The following is a 21,326-nucleotide window of genomic DNA, read 5'->3' on the forward strand; positions in this document are numbered from 1 at the left end:
ACTTCACTCCCACTATTTAAAGCTAAACTAAAACTTTTCCTTTCCAATCACTGGCTATGCTCTTGTAACAACCCTGATTAATCTTTTTTCCTTCTTGCCATCTATTTCTTTCTTCCCCTTACTTCTTTCTCTCAATTCCTGCTCACTACATTTTCCTCTTCATAAGTGTCCCTGTGACTCTTTCTTAAAATAGAAATATATCTATATTTTTTAAACTCTTTTTAATGCTGAAAATAGAGTATCCTAGCTGTTTATTTGAATAAGTGTTCCCTGCTAAGCCTCATATTGAGCTCTAATGCAATTATAACTTGCAGCAGGTTCATTGTATGTTTCTAAAGTATTGTATAACTTTGTATTTCTGCATTTGGTGTTCTTTTCAACTTGTTTTAGTAGAATGTAGAGGAGCTTTTCTCCCCGGGCCTCCACTGAAAATGGACATGTATCCAGTTGGACTAGCCCGGTAAACAAATGTAAAATAAAAAATAAAACAAAATAAATCATGGCAAGGCTGGCCCCAGTGACAATATATCATTTGTGTCACTTTCCTGTTGAGAGACCACATGTGAGGCTGAAGAATGTACCTGCTCAATTTGCCTGCTATCACTTTGGACTTCCCCGGAATGTGCACTGCTATCAGAAAGTGGTTGGATGAAATCGCCCATTGCTACACTGTGAATGCTTCTCAACAAAGGGACATTACTTGGTCCATCCCTGTTTGTTGATGTGGCAAACTACTGACATACTGTCTGTCTGAATAGCAATTTCCCTGAAGGTAGAGCATTCTGCAAGGTTCCAACGCTAAGAGCATTGCTCTCATCTCTAGCACATTTATATGCAAGTTGACCTCTTCAGTGGGCCAAGTGCCTTAGCCTTGTTTTTCCCAGAGAGTGCTCCCCCCAACTTGGAATGAGTCTGTGGTCACTATGGCTTGGGCTGAAGAAGAATGAATGGACGGCATTGTAGAACCTGATCTAACTGAATACACCACTCTCTTACATGCCTGAGTGATTTTTATTTGACCTGACATGGGTTGGTAAAGGATCGACTACTGTGTTGCTAGCATCCATTGATGAGTCTCCATATGGAATCTGGCTAAAGCTGCTAAGGTTATTGCAGTTGACACTGATCCTAGAACTTGAAGGACCAAGTGGGCTGAAATCTTGTTACTGCACATTATTTTTCCGAGCTGTAATCTGATAGTCTGTATTCTTGAGAGGAAGTAAAGCTATAATTTACTTTATGTTGAAAACTGCCCCTACGAATTCCAAATTCTGAGTTGGTTGTAGGTGAAACGTCATAATTTATGGATATACCCAGATGAGAGCAAGTCTGGAGAATCTGATTCCTTGCCCTTATCAACAGATGCCTGGATGGGGCAATAATGAGCCAGTCATCTAGATATGGAAACACTCGGAATCCCTGCAGTCTCAAGTGAGCTGCTACTACTGCCATAAATTCCCAGCCGGATGTGGAAATACCTTCTGGATTGCCTGTTTAACTTTAGGTGATAGTAGGCATCCTGAAGGTCTAATGAGCACATCTAGTCATCCCTGTCCAGAAAAGGGAGAATGGACTGAACCGTGACCATCTGAAACTTTGTATGTCGAACTGACTTGTTCAAGTTGCTGAGATCCAAACTTGGTCTCCAGTCCCCTGCTTTATTTGGCACTAAAACAAATCCTAAGTAAATTCCAGATTCTATCTGGTTTGGCGGGACCTCTTGGATGACTCTTTTTTTCTAGCAGCCTTTGTATTTGAACTGCTGCTTCTTTCTTCTGACTGGATGGAACATCGTGAATTTTTCCATAGGGTTGGAGGTGGAAGGGAAAAGGGTATTATATAACCTCTGAAAATAATCCCCTGCACCCAAGTATCTTTTGTTATGTCTAGCCAGGCTCTCTGATGCAGGGATAATTGACCCCCGATTGCCTCCTGAGGTGGACAATCGGGCATCCTTTCAGGAGCACTGGTAAGGTCGGTCAGAGAAGAATCTCTGGACCCCTGGTCTTCTGGGCCTACTCTGCCATGGGAGCATCATTGTCCATTAGAGTTCCCCCTTCTGCCCCTAGGGGAACTTTCTCCACATCTGTCCTGGAAAGGATGCTGGGGCTTCCTGAACCACATCTTCCAACCACCTTGCTGATTCCTCAAGGATCTTTGAGGGGTCAAAAAATGTATGCCTACTGCAGAGACAATTTTTGTTTTCTCACACCTAGAGAGCATGGCCTTCACTGTAGAGCCAAACAAAGAAGTGCCGTCAAAACAAGCCTTGAAGAACGAGGACTTGAAGGGCTCAGCAAAAATGACACAAGCACATCCAGGCATGCTATCTGATGGAAATGCCAAAACCTGCAGCCCCTGAGGCACCTTCAGCTGCATGCAAAATAAGCCTCATGGATGAATTCAAAATAGATTGAAGAGTGGCTAACTGAGAAGCCACAGATGACAGGGCCTCTGCAATAATGGTTCCTGAAAGGGAAGTTGAGAGTTCGTTGATCAAATTCCTTTGCAACCTAGTAAAATGTGCCAAATAGTTTAGTGACCTAAGGGCAAAGGTCACTGAAGCATAGACATGCTTCCCAAACCTGTCCTTCGCCCTTGACTCCCTGTTAGGGGGATGAACTGAGGAACTCTGTTCAGCAAGTTCCTTCTTGGTGGCCACTGCCATGACCTTGGCATCCACGGACACCCCTTTAGCCCAAATTTCCTTTCCTGTAGGTGAGTCTAGAATCCTATCTGGCCTTCTGAGTATCGGTTCAGCTGTGTCAGGCTCCTTGCATGCCCTCTGAGAAACAAATGCAATAAGCTTGTTGGCAAGTGGAGTAACCCAGGAGGTAGATGGGCCAGCTCCAAAAGCCTCCAGAAATACTGACTCCATAGGTGAAGTGTTGCTGGGAGTTCAACCACCTCTCTCTTTCAGGATGTCTCCAAATGAGACATCTTCTGGAGATGATCGTGGGTACCCTTCACCTTCATCACAGTCTGTGTCCTCAGTGACTGACTCTTGCAGAGAGTCTAAGTGCCTCCTCTTGCACTTTTTCTTCCTAGGGACCTCCTCAAGGAGTGTTCCGGGGAGGTGTCAGAAGAGACTTCAATACCCTGTTGGGTAGTCTAGCAGTCTTGGGCTGGCTGCCCTGTGGCATCGAATGATGAAGATCCATGTGCAGAGACATCTGGGAGGTGGTTTGAAAATCTGAGGGGGTTGGATCCATCAGTCCTGTTGAAGCAGAGAAAACCCTCTTCTCAACCTTGAAGGCTGACCACCTCAGAGAGAGAGAAGACATTGTGGCAGAGAAGGCAGGATTCTGGACCATTGTCTCCTCCTGCCCTGAAAGCAGTCTCCCCAAGAAGGAAGTCGGAGCCGAGCTATCCAGTACAAAAGCACCAAGGTGCAGGGATGGCTCCAAAACCTTCCGAGTGGGCTCAGATGCCTCAGATATGACATGGGGTCTCCAGCCCAGAGAGTCATCCAGATCCCAAAAAGTCAGAGCCAGGGCACTCAGAGTCAGCTTCAGATTCAATGATAAAGTCATCCTTGGATCTAGCCTGACAGACCCGGAAGATCTGGATCCAGGGACTCTGAAGCAACCAAGGGAATCAGAGAAGGGGTGTGAGATGGTGGAGTGGTTGATGGATGGGCTACCTCATCCAAACCGGTAGGATGCAATAACACACCCATCTGGAACTGCACTGAGAGAAACCTCCTCATGGCCTGATCCACATCTTCTTCAGTCAAACTCCTAGATGAATGAGACAATGTCACGGAAAAGCACAGGATCGACTGATGGGGAATATCTGGTCCTAGGCAAAAGTATAGGATCCTGAGTAGTCTGATCCAACAGTTTCTTAGTGGGATCCAAGGCTGTAGAATTTGACAACCTCTTTCTCTTTGGATCCGAGGGGGGAGGGGGGAAGAGGTATGAGACCTCCTCAAATCTGACTTGGACCTCTTACTGGAAGGCTCGGAGGACGGAGCCAAGGAAGTAGAAAGAGTATTCGCTTCTCTGAAGGAAAAAGGCAACATACCTCTTAAGATTATTTTTTTTTTCTATGCACCAAAGCCCATGTATTAAAGTTACAGCAGATAGTGCAGTCTTCCTGAAGCAATAGAAAGAGAGACCATGGGTGTATGATGCCCACACTTGGAACAATGTTTAAAACCAGAAAGTCCCTTCTCAGCTATTCTACTGGCAAAAGAGAAACAGATGAAGAACAAAATTTATAATATATATAGCAACGTGGAGGACATGCATTTCCAGTAGTAGAAGAACTGGACTGTGAGGGGTAAGACTGTGTTTTATTACTTAATTTAAATTATTATCAGAAGTTTTAATTTTTTTGGATATGAAAAGAATTTGTGCAGGCATTTCAGCCTAATGAAGCAGTTTGCTCAGATTTACTGTAGCTGCTCTCACACACAATGAAATTCCCATTAATTTATAACATTACTGCTGAGCTTACACAATACTATGAACAGGTGATTTGGCAGAAGCCTACATGTGTGATGTAAAGCAATAAAACTGAAGAAGAAATTGATCTGCAATGCACAGATCACACATTGTTAATATTAAAAGATGCACATACGATACACATATTAGAAGTCTGTGTTTGCTGTTTGATTACTTCCTATTTTGAAAGTGTTGAAATACCCCATCTGAAGTACCGAATTAGCAGTAGCATATAAACAAACACAAACGGCAAAATACTTCCATTTACAAAGAGACTCTCCGTATCTGTACAGACTTGTTTATTAACTTTTTATTGTTTAGATTTTGTACAAAATATATGGTTATACAAGTGCTGTTAATCTGTATTATTTACTTTTTGATGAGCAGATTATTCATCCCAGTTGCTCAGTATTTATGTTCCTCCCTCATGTTTTTTCAATTTTCAGTGTACCCTGGATGCATGTTGCTTATCCCTGTGCAGTGTTCTGAACCTGTTCTACATGCCACTAGCAACAGAAGTTGACATTTTACTTAAACAGGTGGAGGAAATGTAAATAAATCAAAAATGGAACAATACAATGACTGGAAAGAGTTGGTTAAGGCCTACCTTGTGATGGATAGTCTTTATTCGGTCCTTTTCTGTTAAACCCCTACCATGCATTTTAGGAACTGTATTTCCTGATTCTGCCTTATTTGTTTATCGACTTCCTACTCCATCATAGACAATTGGTCATAGGCAGAAGACATGTCAGCTAAGGTGATTTGCTGTTGATTCTGACCTGGGTTACTGGTCATAGGGAGGATGTAGTGGGACTACGCTTCAGGAAAAGAAATCTGGCAGAAAATGTCGACCTCACAGCTCTACACAAGGGTAGATTGTCATACAAAGGTTCACTACTTAATACACTACCTGAAAGCCATGTCATCTGTCTGATTTGCAGATGACCTACACTTTACGACGAAAGCAGGTGTGATTGTAACCATCATATCCATGCAGACGACTGGGTGACAGCTTCTCTTAATAACTGTAAGCAGGAGTCATCACCAACAGAGATTTACGGCAAAGGGGACAACACTTGAAAGAAGATAACACTAAACAGTTTGGGAAATAGAATGTGTAGTATCGATCCAGACCCATGGGGGGGGAGAAATAAGCCAAAAGCCAGCAATACAGCTCTAAAATGCATAGTAGGGGTTTAACGGAAAAGTACCCTTTATTCTACAGTAATCGTATAACTGTTAATATAATTACAAATACTGGTTCTCATAATTCTGCATTGTTTCTGCTATCCCTGGCCTGTTCTTCCATTGTTTCTTGCTTTCTTATCATAGTTGCATTTCTCATAATTAGGCTTTGAAATCTCTGCTTTTGTGTACAAATTGAAACCATAAGCAGAATAAAACATTTCCAGATGCTATAACCATGTAGTGGGTTGAAACTCTGACTGTTGCCCATGTAATCCAAATTTGATTAGGAGCTCAGGCACTTGACAGAGTTAGTTAAGTAGAGGATAAGCGTGTGTCTTTTTTGAAATGTGTCCTGTTCTGTGGTGGCCAGGGCACCTGACTGCTAAACAGTCTACTTGAAGGGTAGCAGGGGGAGTGAATAAGGCATAAGCAGGTTGATGTGGCAGTCTTACTCACATTATCCTAGCTCTGTCCAGTTAGTGGCCCCTTCCCTTGGGCAGTGTTCCTCACATTATCTTAGTTCCATCCAGTTAGTGGTCCCTTCCTGTAATCTCTCTGGAGCTACATATTTATGTCTTGTCATCTCCTCTTTCATGTCACTACTAGGTTAGTGGCAAAGACCATAAGGCTGCTGTCTTCTTGGAAGGGGAATAATTATCTGTGGGGTTATGCCATGATTCAGCCAATTCCCTGGGATGAATTCCAGGAGGAACAAATGGCTTTATGAAAACTATTTATTTATTTATTGGTTGTTTGTTTGTTTGTCTTTGTTGACCAGGAAATGTCCCACTGGGTAAAACACATTTTCTTTAGAGGTCTGGGAGAATCCTTTACAAATGCATTCTATGAGCACCTGCAGGAATGCATGGATCGTGCTATCCCAAATAAAACCAAGACTGACTCCTCCAAAAACAGGAGACCGGTCTGGTGGACCCTGGCCATAAATAAGCTATACAACAGAAGGAGGAAGCTACTACATGACAGAGCAAAATCCCAAAAAGGGAAGGCATCTCTGATCAGTATTAGCAAGAAACTTCGATCCCTCATAAAATCATCAAAGGCCAGTTTCTAAAGAAAAATTGCCCTAGACACTAAAGATAATCACAAGGCCTTCTTTAGTTATGTCAGAAACATGGGCGGAAACTCCCAGATATGCTCTGAATTGTTGCATAACGGTACAAAATATACTGAACCTACAGACATAGCCAACATCCTGGCAGACAGATTCAGCGCAAACTTCTCCCACCCTTCCCCCCCAAAGGAGCAAATGCCTATCCCAACTGAATGTAACCTCCCTGACATCACAGATGCACAGGTGAAAGCTGCCCTCTCCAAAGAAAAAACACAGCATCTATGGGACCGGACGGTGTCCCAGGCTGTGTCTTACACGAGCTCCAAGAAGAACTGAACCCACACATTAAGTCACTGTTCAAACTTAGCCTTACTACAGGATATGTACCCAAAGAATGGCGTACAGCTACAGTGGTCCCACTCCACAAAGGTGGTGCCACAACGGACCCCGGAAACTATCACCCCATAAGCCTGACTAGTCTGGTCTGTAAAGCTATGGAGCGTATTATCATGGAACTCATAAACAAAGACATTGGGAGCCTCCAGACACTGGACCCTACCCAATTCAGCTTTGTTAATGGCAGATCTTACCTCTTAAACCTAATTAATTTCTTTGAAACAGTTACCTAAGCCATAGATGAGGGCAAGGTAGTCCACATAGCCTACCTGGACCTCTTAAAAGCCTTCGACACAATACCCCATTCGGGCATCATAAATAAGCTTACCAGCTTAAATATCAACTCCTATATCACAAGATGGGTTGCAAACTGGCTCAGAGATAGAACCCACATGGTCAGAATCGCAGGTGCCATGTCCAAATCCAAACCAGTTACAAGTGGCGTCCCACAGGGCTCAGTTCTGGGACCTCTCTTGTTCGGTATATACTTCTCTGAGGTTCAGGCTAACATGGGGGGATTATGGCTGACAAAGTTCGCAGATGACTGCAAACTGGGGGCCATAATCGAATCTCCAGCTGACACAAGCATCTTCCAAAAGGGTCTCACAGAGACGGATGCTTGGTGCCAGAGCCATGGCCTCAAGCTAAATGCTAAAAAGTGCATAGTCATCCCCTTTGGGAAAAACAAGGTGCCCACAAATTACCACATAGGTGGTAATCCATTATGTACGGAAGAAATAATTAGAGATTTGGGGACCAACGTAGATAGTAATCTCTCCTTTGATAATCACGTTGCCAAAGTGGTTAGAAAGACCTTCTATATAGCCCTTCTTATCACATAAGGGTTCGCATCTAGATCAAGAGAGGTCATTGTGCCCCTCTACTCGTCACTCATCAGGCCCATAATTGAATACAATTCCCCTTTTGGGATGTACCTTACCCGACACCTGCAGCAACTGGAGAGACCCCAAAAGTACCTCACCAAGAGGATCATGGGCTACAAACAGATGTCCTATGCAGCTCGACTAAAGAAACTCCAGCTCTACTCAGTTGCTTACCGCCTACTCAGAGGCGATCTATGCCTGATGTACAAAGCTATGTCAAACCCAGAATTAATGGACATGCTCCACCTCAAAAAATCCAAGTCCCTTAGAGCTACACGCTCCAGGGACCTAAACCTCAGCACAAAAATAAATAGGACATGCTGGAGGGACAGATTCATTTCCCAGAGGCTCCCTCACTCTGGAATAGAATCCCAATTCATGTTAGACATAGCCCCTCGCTGACCCTCTTCAAGCGAAATTTGGACGCGTGGATGGGAAATCGCAAATTCACCCCTGGGATCTCTCCTGTGTCCCTGCTAGACAGAGGCACAGTAAACTAATCTTAAAAGGGTACCTTCTGTGACCTACTTTACAGAGGCACAGTAGGCTAATCTAATACGGAGGCGGAAGCCAAATACACTCTGGCTAGTCTTATAAATGCCCTAGGGCAGATAGCCTAGTATCTACACACACAATTTTTTAGGCAGGAAATAGAAAGGAAAAGGGGATGGCGATTACCAACAATGGTAATGTAGGGTACTCTATCGTGTAGAAGGAAAAAGGGAGAAAAATATACCAACAATGGTAATAATAAAATACTAATAGTACAAGGGAATGATAGAAAAAAAGAGACTATAAGGAAAAAAATTAATTTATCTGAAAAACTGAATGATGAAGCTCAAGAGCTATGGCACCCAAGTCTTTCAAGAAAGGCGAAAAATGAGATGTGAGGTATGTTAGGGGTTGGTGCATTGTGGGTAAGGGAGAAGCTCGAGAGCCTTTTGGTTACAATGAGCTTTGATAATGGCTGAGTTGGATCCAAGGATCGGATCTGAACCCAACAGTTGAGAACAGAATGAAAACTGACAACGTCAGATCAACCCATTATAGCCTAAGGGATACAGCAGCAGTGGGAATGATGAATACCACTAAAGTAGATCTGTTTAAAATACATTAAATTAATAGTCTTAAATGTTAAAATGTTAACAGTAGTTTACAGAATACATTATAGTGCTGAATTTGTTGAAATATGAGATTTTTTTATGCTTACAGACTATATAAAACTGATTTTAGTACTGCATTTGCTGGGCATTGAGTCTTTATATCAAGTAACTGAAAAATTAAAACATGCTTGATAGAAAAGAAAACTTGTGAAATGAAAAAAAATTACATCAGCCTATTCAGGTGGACACAGCTATCAAAACAGAAACAGTAGTATGTCCCAGTAGTACCATCTATTTCCCAAATAACTTCTCCAAATTAAGATACATTTACTAGAGGAATTGGATCTAATTTTATTTAATGTTTCTCTAAGCAGTATAAGATTTAAATACATAAAAGAAAAGCTTCTTGGCAAAACAGGCAAATAAAAACAAGGGGCCTGATACCGACAAACATAAAAAAGTTGAAAAGGAGAGTGAGGATGCAGAGGAACTTAAAGAAAACTTGTAGGAATATTATGATATAGATTCATAGGCGTTTACTGTGCTAACAACCACAATGGTCTTTTTAAGTCTAGCCGTGAATCCCAAATATCTGGCAAGTTCTGGTACCCTTGATAAGTGCAAGCATGGACTTGGTAGATGAAACATTTACAAGCAGGGGCCTGTGAGATGAAACATTTACAGGCTGCCTGTGTCCATTACAGACAAAGGTGCCAAACCAGGGATGAATTTCCTGTTCCCATCCAACCACCCAAGTTACACTTGAATTGGGTTAGGAAGGAACTCTGCTTCACATCAATGGGGAGCCTGCTCTAGAGAAGGGGTAGTATCTGGGATACATACCTGTCTGTCCAGCAGGTCCTATTTATATTACAGTCAAGGTTTAAGTCTTTAAAATGGGTAATTCTAGTCCTGTTTGTTTTGTGGATATGCAGGAGGTCCATCAGATTAAGGCCTTACAATAACTTGCATGCCAGGCATTGATATCCCCTCCACAGCATGCAGGAAACAGACTACAGGGATAGGGGCTTGAGGCGGTCTGCATAGGATATGTTACTTACACCCTGTATTCTTTTAGTGGGGAACCTCTGTGGATGCTTCATTTGCTGGATGTGCCTGGTCAAGTACATACCAAAGGGGGCATTGTACTCAATGACAGGCATGATGAATGTCAAATACAGTGGAACAATGAATTCTTTGGACATAGATGCCACACCTTTGTTTATAAGTTGCACAAATAGAATGATTTCCTCACTACTGTAGGCATGTGACAGACAAAGGCTAGATTTCTGTCTGTGTGTGTGTCCAAGTCCCTGACTACTGGGTCAACTCTTAGGGGTATGTTGTCAATATGACAGTTACCAGGGTTGGATGACTTCCCAAAGGATACTATTATGCATTTTTTGACATTTAGTTTTAGTCCATGGCACTGACATCAATCGTTTGTCTAGGTCAGCCCTTCCTGGAGAACATTTGTGTCAGTGAAAGTTTCAATGAGTTCCTAATTTGCAATCATCTGCAAATTTAGTCAGCAACAGGCCACTGACATTGACCTAGACTTCAGAGAAGTAAATGCCAAAAAGTATTAGTCCCAGGACCGATCTCTGAGGGACTCTACTTGTGACTGGCCCTTATCTGTGAGCCAAGTGACTATCCTCCTGGTGACATAAAAGTTTGTACCTAACGTCTTGAGTTTGTCAACAATGCCGCAGTGGGGTATTGTGTCAAATACTTTGGCCAGGTCAAGGTAGGTAGTGTGAATCATTTTGCCCTCATCCATTGCTTTGCTGACCTTCTCAAAGAAATCCACCAAGTTTAGTTGGCATGACCTGCCCTTGACGAAACCAAACTGGGTCGGGTCCAGTGTCTGGAAGTTTCCTATATTAGTATTGATCATTTCCATGATAATTCATTCCATGGCTTTGCATATGAGACTAGTGAGACTTAAAGGTCTGTAGTTTCCAGGGTCTGTAGGTAGCCCACCTTTGTGCAGAGGGATGACTGTTGCTACTCTCCATTCATGAGGCACAAAGCTTGTTTGGAGGCCACAGTTAAACAGCAATTCCAGATGGCCCGATAGGCCATGTTTCATGCTATTTAGAAGGTATCCTGGGATACTGTCTGGGCCCATTGATACAGTGTTCTTGGTCTTAGAGAGGGCATTAAGGACCTGTTCCCTAGTGATAGCAGGAGGGAGTTATATTTGATGGTATTTCCTGAGGGAAGATTGAGAGGGAGAAAGGGGTGAAGCTGGAGTGGAATTTGGCTCAGTATAGGTGGCTCCATTAACAATAAGCTCTGCACACAATTTTGTACTGCCTTTGAGGTTGCGGACATAGCTAAAGAAGGCCTTGTGGTTGTCCTTGGCCTGGAAGGCCAAAATTACCACTAATTTCACTTTGGTAGACTTTATTTGTCCTCTTGAGTTGTTTGTTTGGTTTGATTTGAATGCATTTATCCTGCTGGGTGCTGCACCTCCAAATTTTTGCCATGATTTTCTTCTTTCTGTTATACAGTCTATTGATGGTGTGATTCCACCAAGGTGGCTTGTTTTTTAAGTTAGCTATGTATTTCTTCCTGTTGGGTACAGCTGCCTCTATGTAGCTATTAACATGCAAGTCTGTCATTGATTAATAAAACTGGTGTCTGTGGGTTTACATTTTTTCTTTTTTTGTTTCATAGTGTTGTAACCTTTGTGTTACATTTTTATTTTATTTCGTTTAGACAGCTGCCTCTATGTAGCTATTAACATGCTTGTATAGGGTTTCTGTGAACAGTTTTGTGTAGACAGCAGTGTTCTCAGGGTTTATAGGGGATTATTTTACTAGGTTATCACTTAATAGTAAGAAGTTAGCCTTAGAGTACTTCCTGAATATTGCAGAGTTAGCTGGGGTTCCAGGTTTTATTTTTACTTCACAGGAGACCATTTTGTGGTCAGACTTCACCAGAGAATACATTATGCTAGGGGGTGTGCAGCACTCTCCCATATTAGTGAGGAAAAGATCCAATACAGTTGTACCCATGGTTGTTGTACTGAATCTGGTCCAGGAAGTTTGTGTTTACAAAATCCAGGAATCTTTGTGCCTGTACATTTGGTGTCATATATGATTATCAGTTAATACTGGGTTAATTAAAGTCAACTATGAATATATGGCAGCTTATAATTTGTCCAAAGAATGGCAAAACAGTGCACCTATGAGGCAGGGAAAAGGAAGAAAATGGAAAGCTAATAGGGACAAAAAATGTGGAAAAGAGCCTAAAAACAAGCTGACAAAATGTTGGTTACTTCAGATACAACTAAAAAGAATTTGAAGTCTGCATCTGAAACAGTGTGCCATCATATGCAGTTCTGTGTAACTGAAAAAAAAAGTAAAAGCATTCCAGAATGTGGCAAATAAGCAGTTTAGGATCTGATGAAAGAAGTCACATGAAGTTTGTGTCTTTCGGCTTTTCCCAGTTAGGGGTCGCCACAGCGGAACTCCGGTCCACTAATGATTGGTAGTGGATTTTTACGTACCGGGTTACCAGCCCTGACGTACAACCTTCAATGAAGGCATGCCCCATTCATGTAGGCCTCCACACAGAAGATGCTCTAGCTGAGAATCAAACGGGACAACGTCTTGCTATGAGGCGACAATGCTACCGCAGCACCACTACCACAGTTAAAGAAGTCACACGAAGTAAGAGACTAAATTAGCCCAGAATCTATAGTTGCAAACAAGACTATGACTGAACATTTAAATGTCTTCATGAAATTAAAAGAATCCAAGAGAACAACACTCAGAATAAAGGAAGGTGACTAAGAAAAATAGAGCAGAATGTGAAAATTTGAAAAAAATCTCAAAAACAAAATAAGGAATCTTTTTTTCTCTTTTTTACACAGATGATGGTAACTGCTTGGGGTAAAATTCCTATGGACGGATTTGAGCCAGAATTTAAGAGAATTCAAGAATGCCTGGGGAAAATGTAAAACATGTTTAAGGTAGACGTACACTGATGATTACATAGGATTTCCAGATTAACTAACAGGTGAGAAAATGGAATGACTAGATTGTTGTACTGGTCTTTACCTGCCTTCAGTGTCTTTGGCATGCAATTCCACACAAACAGTTTAATAATTAAGTTATAACAATGGCAAAAGACATGCTGTAGGTGGATTGGACACTCCAAACTGGCCCTAGGTGTGACTGTGTGCATGTGTGTGCCTTCTGTGGAAGGTTGGGCGCTGGGTTGGCAACTCAACACTGTAAAACTTCACTGCCAGTCATGAGCGGACAGGTGATCCCTGTGGCGACCCCTATCCGGGAAAAGCCGAAAGAAGAAGAAGAAGAAGAATGGCAAAAAATGTACTCTCTTACCATTTCTTTCCTGGTAGCTTCCAACGATATTAGTAAGATCATAAGCACTGGCAAAGGGGCTGCTACCATTAATTACCGATACCTGTTAAACAGAATGGAGATAAAGGAATACATGACACAGCTTCAGTCATAAGTATTACAGCTTGAAGTCCTAGGGAATTGTAACTAGCAAAATGAACATCATACAGCCTTGGGAAAAATACAACATATTCATTGACCATGTATTCTAATAAAATAAAAGTTAATACACCTGTAAAAGAAACAACAGCTACTAGATCAAATATTAATCAAAGAAAACACTGGTGTAGTGGGTAATAGAGTGCCTCAGTAATGAAGTAAGGGTTATAAATAAGAAATACAAATATATACGTTGAAATGTAAATGTATAGTCATTTGAGTTAAATAATGATAAACATTTGTTAACTGGGTGAGCCCACTGGGCACATACATTAATAAGGTGATCCAGAAACCTCTGGTTATGTAACTTGCTCAGAGTCATTACGTAGGAAAGCAAAGACTGAAAGAACTGAAACCAGGACTGCTGCAGTGTCTAGGACTAGCACCACATAGTATTAAAACCTCAAAACCAACTACTCTTCTTTGGAGAGAGCACTGTGACATTACTTCCTAATTGGATTTACTCACCAGTGAAAGTACAATGGTTCTGACCCTTTTTTCCATAATCGTATGGTATCTTGTATAGGCATGTGTAGGCTATGACACCTGAGAGTGCATGACTTCCACACAGTAACAGTGAAATAATTTAACTTTGTGACCATGCTTAAATATGTCTGTGTGGTTGTGTCATGTTAATCTAAGACACAAGCTGATATTCTGAACAAAAGTTTGAAGTTTAGACCTAGTAAAATTGCACAGGAATAAGTCACGGTCAATGAACATGAATGTCAAATTTAAAAAGTTGTTTTCATTCCAGTAATAAAACAGAAATAAGTGAGGGCTTTGATGTTGTCCCATTCAGATGGGAAAGTCTAAGTTTAGCCCACCTTATAACACTTCAATCACAACGTTTGAAAGTTTCCACAAGAGGATGCAGGAATGGAAAAAACACCACAGATAAAACGAAAATTCCACTCTGGAGCCGATATAATACAACCCAAAAAAGTTTATTGATAAAAGTTCACAAAGTCCACAAAGGAGAAAGGTATCCACATTCAAGCGCTTTCGTCAAATGACTTCTTCAGAACGTTTGAAAGTTTGGTCATGAAAGATGTACATTTTGTAAAAATAGCTTTGTTTAATAATACTCAGCAATCTTATTTATGAACAAATATGGGTTCATCATGAACTAAAAAATATTATCACAATATATTTCATTATTTCAGCAGACAAGAAGTGAAGCTGTGGTCATTTGTGATAAAACTGATTACGACCGAAATTTTCTTGAGACAGCTGGAAGATTCTGTGCTTTATTGCAAGTAACCTTAATGACCCTTCATCTAGATTCAAGAAGGAAACATATTTTTTAGCCATTGCTGAACAACTTTAATACTATTTCAAAAGATTTAAAATAAGAGTTAACTGTGGCTGATTCTGCTGCACAGATTTTTACCTAAAATTCATAAAAAAATTGACTTCCCCTCAAGAAGACTTATCGACAAACTTCTAGACCTTGTTAAGCGAAAGGCGTGGGAGACTCCTGATGCCGTGGAGCCAGTCCCCGGGAGACCTAATAAATATTTGTCAGCCCCCAAGGAGAAGAAATCTTTGTCGAAGGGCATTCCTGTATTTGCCATGGTGGTGGCGGTGGCCACTAAGAAGGAACTAGCGGAGACTTCTTCCATCCGCCGAACAAGGAGTCTCGAATGATGGACAGATACGAGAAGCGTATCTTTTCATCAGTGGCATTCACATTCAGATCGCTGAACTACCCAACACATTTTACAAGGCTTCAGAGAGATCTCCTTAAGGAGTTGGGAGAGACTCTACAAGGTACATCTACTGAAGGAGTCCCTGATAAGGTGTCTGCTCAGTTGTCCACCTTGAATTCCATTGTTAACTCCTCCATGAGGCTGATTTCTTATGCAGCCAATGGAGTGAGCAGGGCAGCGGGTTCAGGAGTTTCCCTTAGGAGGCACTCCTGGATGCACTTGTGTAATTCTGCAGAGCCGCTCAAGTCTACCTTTACCAACGCCCCCTTTGACGGTTCTTCCTTGTTTGGACCCAAGGTAAAACACAAACTCACCAGGTGCGAGCAAGAAGGGAAAATGCTATCTGCCATGGGAGTACGTTTTACCATCTCCTCTAGACCATACCCCAAGGGTCAGAGAGGTGGTAAGATGTGGTTCAAGAAGTCCCAGAGGTTTTTCCCAGATGCACAGGGTGACTCCTCCTTCAGAGGCAGAGGAGGAGGAGCAAATGGTAGATGTCGCCCTAGAGGCAGGGGCGGACACCAAAACCAGGGAGGCTGCGACTCGTTTCGAGGCCGACCCTATCAGCACTCCTGATGTGGGGCCTGGCTGTGCTTCTCTGGAACCAGTCGGGGGTCGCATTTCTTTGTATCCAGAAGCCTGGCTAAGCATCACCCGAGACAAATGGGTACAGAGAATTATCACCAGAGGTTATTCCATACCCTTTTCTCTTCCACCTCATGTTCCCAAGAGGATCCCAGATGTTCCACCCAATCACAGGGATCAAGCAACTGTAGAAGTGAACAAGTTGCTCGCAAACAGAGTCATCCAAACCGTCCCCACAGACCAGGTAGGATTCAGAACTTACTCCAGATTCTTTTTAGTGCCAAAACGTACAGGAAACTGGAGGCCCATCTTGGACCTCAGCAAATTAAATGAATCCGTAAAGAAGGACAAGTTCCGGATGGTGACACTGCAGTCTATACTCCCTCTATTAGGGAAAGACACTAGGATGTGCTCAATAGACCTCCAAGATGTGTACTACCACATAAAAATGGACAGAGCATTGAGGAGCCATCTACTCTTCCGGCTGGGAGCCAGTCCCTACCAGTTTCTTGCTCTGCCCTTTGGTCTCACCACAGCCCCCAGGGTGTTCACCAAGTGTATGGCAGTAATGACGGCTCACCTGAGACGTCTAGGATTCCAACTGTTTCCATACCTGGCTCCTGACTGGCTCCACCAGGCATCTATTTCACTATCCAACTTTGTGCCCAGTTGGGGATTACTATAAATTGGGAAAAGTCTGCCTTATTGCCAGGTGAATTTGTGACTTTTATAGGTGTAGAAATAGACACAGTCACCATGTTAGCTTGTCTTCCAGCAGAAAGAGCACAGAACCTCATACAACAAGTCCTTCATCTACTCCCTCTCCAGAAAGTCAAGGCAAAGACAGTGCTGAAACTCTTATGGACCATGGCCTCCACCATATTGCTAGTCCCTCTTGCCAGATTGCACACGCGGATTCTTCAATGGCTCCTATCGTCCCAGTGGTCCTTTCAACAACTGCCTCTATCCCACCACATAATTTTAATAGAGTCCTGCAAAAAGGACCTCCGTTGGTGGATCCAACCCAACCAACTAATGACAGGCACCCCATTCCTTCCTCTCCAACCCGTTGCTGCTGTGATCACAGATGCCTCACAGATGGGGGGTTATTATCTAGGCAGGACTGTCCAAGGCACATGGCAAGATCACGAGGCTCACCTGCATATCAATGCTCTAGAGATGAGGGCAGTGCTTATGGCGTTGCAAGCACTCCACGACCTTCTTCCTCTTGGGACCATGGCAATACAGTCAGACAACATGTCAGTAGTATGGTATCTCAACAAACAAGGCAGAACCTGATCTTACCTCCTTTGTCAAGAGGCTATTCGTGTTTGAAAATGGGTGATATCTTCCCAGCGCTTTCTAGTGACAATGCACATCCCAGGGGCTACCAATGTGATAGCCGACAATCTCAGCCGGGCAATCTTGATGCCTCACGAGTTGTCTCTGAAGCAGGAAATAGCGGAAAAGATTTTCCGCAAATGGGGACAGCCTTGCTGTGATCTTTACGCCAGTCCGATCAACTCCAAATGCAGCAGCTACTTTTCCCTTATAACCCCTCTGGGGGAGTCACAGAGACGCACTTGTTCATGATTGGCCCCTGGGTCTCCTTTATGCTTTCCCCCCTTTCCTCTAATACCCAAGGTGATTCAGAAAGCAAAACTGTTGGGAAGCAAATTGATTCTCATCACTCCTTACTGGCCTCATCAGGTTTGGTTCCCCTTTCTTGGGCCTCATCTACTAGACTATCCAAGGACTCTGGACCCAGTGCCAGATCTCTTGACGCACATGTCAGGCGCTCTTCACCCCAGCCTCCAGACCCTCAATTTGACAGCTTGGCTGCTCCAGTTCCATCCCTAGACAGGCTTCATGATTTTTTACCCGCTGTGACCCACATTCTCACATCTTCTCACAAACCCTCCACTAGAAAATTATACACCAGCAAATGGAGAAGGTTTTCTATCTGGGCTGAGGAAAGGAATATTAACCCTTACACCGCATCCATTTCAGTGGTTTTAGAATTTTTGTCTGAACTTTTTCACCAGAGTTCTGCTGCTGCCACAATTAGGGTTCAGTTGGCAGCAATATCAAATTTTCATTTGGGTCAACATGAGTCTAATCTGATATCACACAGATTGTGTAAAACCTTCTTTAAAGGTGCTACTTTGCTGAGACCTCCCTTTCAGGAACCAGTAGCTTCATGGGATCTGAACTTCGTCCTATCCAAATTAATGTCTCCACCCTTTGAACCTGCTCATTCATATTCGTTGAAGTTTCTGTCTTGGAAGACTTTGTTTCTGGTGGGCATCACATCTGCTAGATGAGTATCAGGGTTACAAGCACTGTCTATCAAGCCCCCTTATTTGATTTTCCACAAAGATAGAGTATCTCTTTGCACAAATCCTTCCTTTGTCCCTAAGGTGTGCTCTCATAATAACTTGAGCCAAACTACAGAGCTGCCGGTGTTCTTTCCTAATCATTCCAATGCAGCAGAATACAGATTTCATCAGTTGGACGTTCACAGACAATTACAGTTCTATCTACACCGGACCAAGGAATTCAGGAAGTCAGACCAATTGTTTGCAACCTTCTCAGACTCCAGATTAGGTCTCCCAGTTTCCAAAGTGACCCTTTCGAATTGGATTTCCAGTTGTATATCCTACATTTATTCTTCTCATGGAAATCCTTTACTGTTCAAGATTAAGGTTCATTCTACAAGATCCCAGTCTACTTCTGCAGCCTTTCAAGCCAGGGTTCCAATTGTTAATATTTGTGCAGCAGCATCCTGGGCTACCCCTTACACCTTTATTACTCATTACAAATTGGATTTGACCTCTAAGCATAGAGTCTCCTTTGGTTCCATGGTACTCAGGAGTATTTTTCCGTGAGCCACCCAAGAATAAGGTGCTAGGGATGCTGTCCCATGTGTAAGAATGAAGGCGAGCTAGGACTTCAGAACATAAAGAAGTTACGTACTCACCATAACGTTCCATGTTTGTAGTCCATCTCACCCTTCATTTTTACGAACCCACCCTCCTACCCCCATCCTGGAAAGATCAGGAAACAGAAAATTTTTCCATAACAGGTGGAGACCTTTTATTATTGTTGTTCTTTCTGGATAGTTTTTGTTCTGTCTTTCTGTAGTTTAGCAGCAAACAAGATCTGGGGATTATACTGGTGCACCATGGGATACCTAACTAGCCACGAGCCAACTACAAGACTTTGAGCTTTGTATTAGGCCGAGTCGGAGCCGAGGATCGGCTCAGAACCCATGTGTAAGAATAAAGGATGAGATGGACTACAAACATGAAACATTATGGTGAGTACATACCTTCTTTTTTATTCTTCTGTAAGTCCCTGAAACTGAAAGAGTGGCAAAACAAACAGGTTTCTTGCAGATGTATGGCTCCGAGGCAATATACACAATTAACACACAATTACTGTGGCCATCGGTAATTGACATTTTCTAAGAGCATTTAACACATTTCTTAGACCCTGAGGGTTTATGATCTTTTGCCTCTTTAGAAATGGTACTGGAGAAGCAGCAAAAAATGACACAATCCAAACACAACGAGGACTAGGTCCTCTAACTTAAACGGGCCTAGCCCTTACCGCACTAACACTCACACACCACGAGGACTAGGTCCTCTAACTCAAACGGGCCTAGCCCGGGGCAGAGAAAAAGAGAGAAACTAGGTCCTCCAACTTAAACGGACCTAGAAAAGAGAAGACTAAAGTTCAGAAACTACCAAATATACTGCACATACACACAAAGTATGAACCAGAAATTGTCCAACTGTCTCAGTGGAAACTATACTCAAATTCTATGTCGTAGAACAAAAAAGGGTCGGAAATATCAAAGAACCCTTGTCAATTAAATAGCTAAATATCCGAATAATATCTAGGTGGAAAAAGTCTAATACTAACTCTCTAATACTAATAAACACCGCACACAGAAAAGGTTAAATAGAGTGCAAACGCGCACCTTAACAGTAAGCACTAAATATCCAAGTAATAACTATTAAACTACCAAACTCTCTACACTAATAAGCACAGCAAATAACAAGGAGCAAAAACGCCCATTAAATAGAAAAAAACTGGCACACAGGATTACAAAGAGAACAACAAGGCCAACAGCCAACCAGTTCTCAACAATAAGCATCTAAAGTGAAGAAAAAAACACTTCAGCAAGACTGAAACTACTCTAGCAACTGATAAAAACTAGCAAAAGCTATATAACTAGAAAGGTTAAACTGTAATATAGTAAAAATAGCAAAAAGTGTTTAACTTGGCCACGGCCAAGAAGAAGCACATCTGAACTCATTGAAGTGGCAAACGAGATCTGGGGATTATACTGGTACACCATGGGATACCTACCTAACCACGAACCAACTAGGAGACTTTGAGCTTTGTAATAGGCCGAGTTGGAGCCGAGGATCGGCTTCGAACCCATATGTAAGAATGAAGGCGAGATAGGGCTACCGAACATCAACCCTTTCAGAGTCACAACAATATTTCCCTAGAATCTTTACTTTAAGACCATTAATTAGTACTTCACTTGCTTCCAGAATATATGAGCAAAATTTACATTTCCCACATTTGTACATATACCCACATTGTTTAGGGGCAGTTGATTTTTCAAAATAACCTTTTATATTACAGCCCTTTTTATATACACAGACAGGTCCATTTCCCACATATTTTCTAACTTCCCTATCCACTTCAAGAAAGTTCCAATGTTTGTCCAGGGTGTTTTTTTATGTCCCAACTGTCAGTGCAAAAAAGTGGTTATAAATGCAGACCCAGTAGCCATGTTATTACCAGTTCCCACAACTACCTCCTCATTGTTCATACCCTCAATTTGCACTTGTGTCTCGGACTGTGGGTCTTTCTCCCTAATTCGTAGTACAGATGTACCTAAAATTGGTTGAAAATGACCATACTGGCTCTCCTCCATAATATCCCCCACAAAATTCACAAGATACCCACAATGTAGAAACATGTTCTTCAATTTTTCACAGCCTGACAAAAAAACTTCACACATGGTCACAATCCGGGCTGCTCAAACAAATTGGCCTTTCACCACAGCTCTTTTTTGTGGGAGAGGGTAGTTACTATCGAAATGGAGTAAACTGTTGGAATAAGTTTCCTTGCGGTAAATTTCTGCAGTAGTTCTGTTAATCATCACATCTTTCGTAATCACTACATCTTAACAGGGAATTTTTTCCATGATCAATGTGGTGGGCAAACTTTAAAAATGATGTTCCATTTATATATCCTTGGAATTTCTTTACCTCATCACCAGGCCCATCCCATAAAATAAAGATACCATCCAGAAAATGGATGTATGTGTGACAAAAGGGGAAAAACTGGGAATTAACTAAATATTGCTTTTCCCACTCT

The 21,326-nt window shown here is 42.2% G+C and overlaps 1 protein-coding gene across 1 annotated transcript in view; it reads right to left on the reverse strand.

Moving 5' to 3' along the window:
* The window catches only part of TMEM231 (transmembrane protein 231), a 348,641-nt gene that overhangs the window by 102,572 nt on the left and 224,743 nt on the right, over nucleotides 1-21,326 (reverse strand). Inside the window, exon 5 of the mRNA XM_044081583.1 lies at nucleotides 13,450-13,531. Within this exon, the coding sequence (XP_043937518.1) occupies nucleotides 13,450-13,531 (82 nt within the window). The remainder of the gene's footprint in view (nucleotides 1-13,449; nucleotides 13,532-21,326) is intronic.

Source organism: Protopterus annectens, chromosome 8.part1, assembly GCF_019279795.1.
Source record: "Protopterus annectens isolate FY-2018-M chromosome 8.part1, PAN1.0, whole genome shotgun sequence".
NCBI classification, from domain to species: domain Eukaryota; kingdom Metazoa; phylum Chordata; order Ceratodontiformes; family Protopteridae; genus Protopterus; species Protopterus annectens.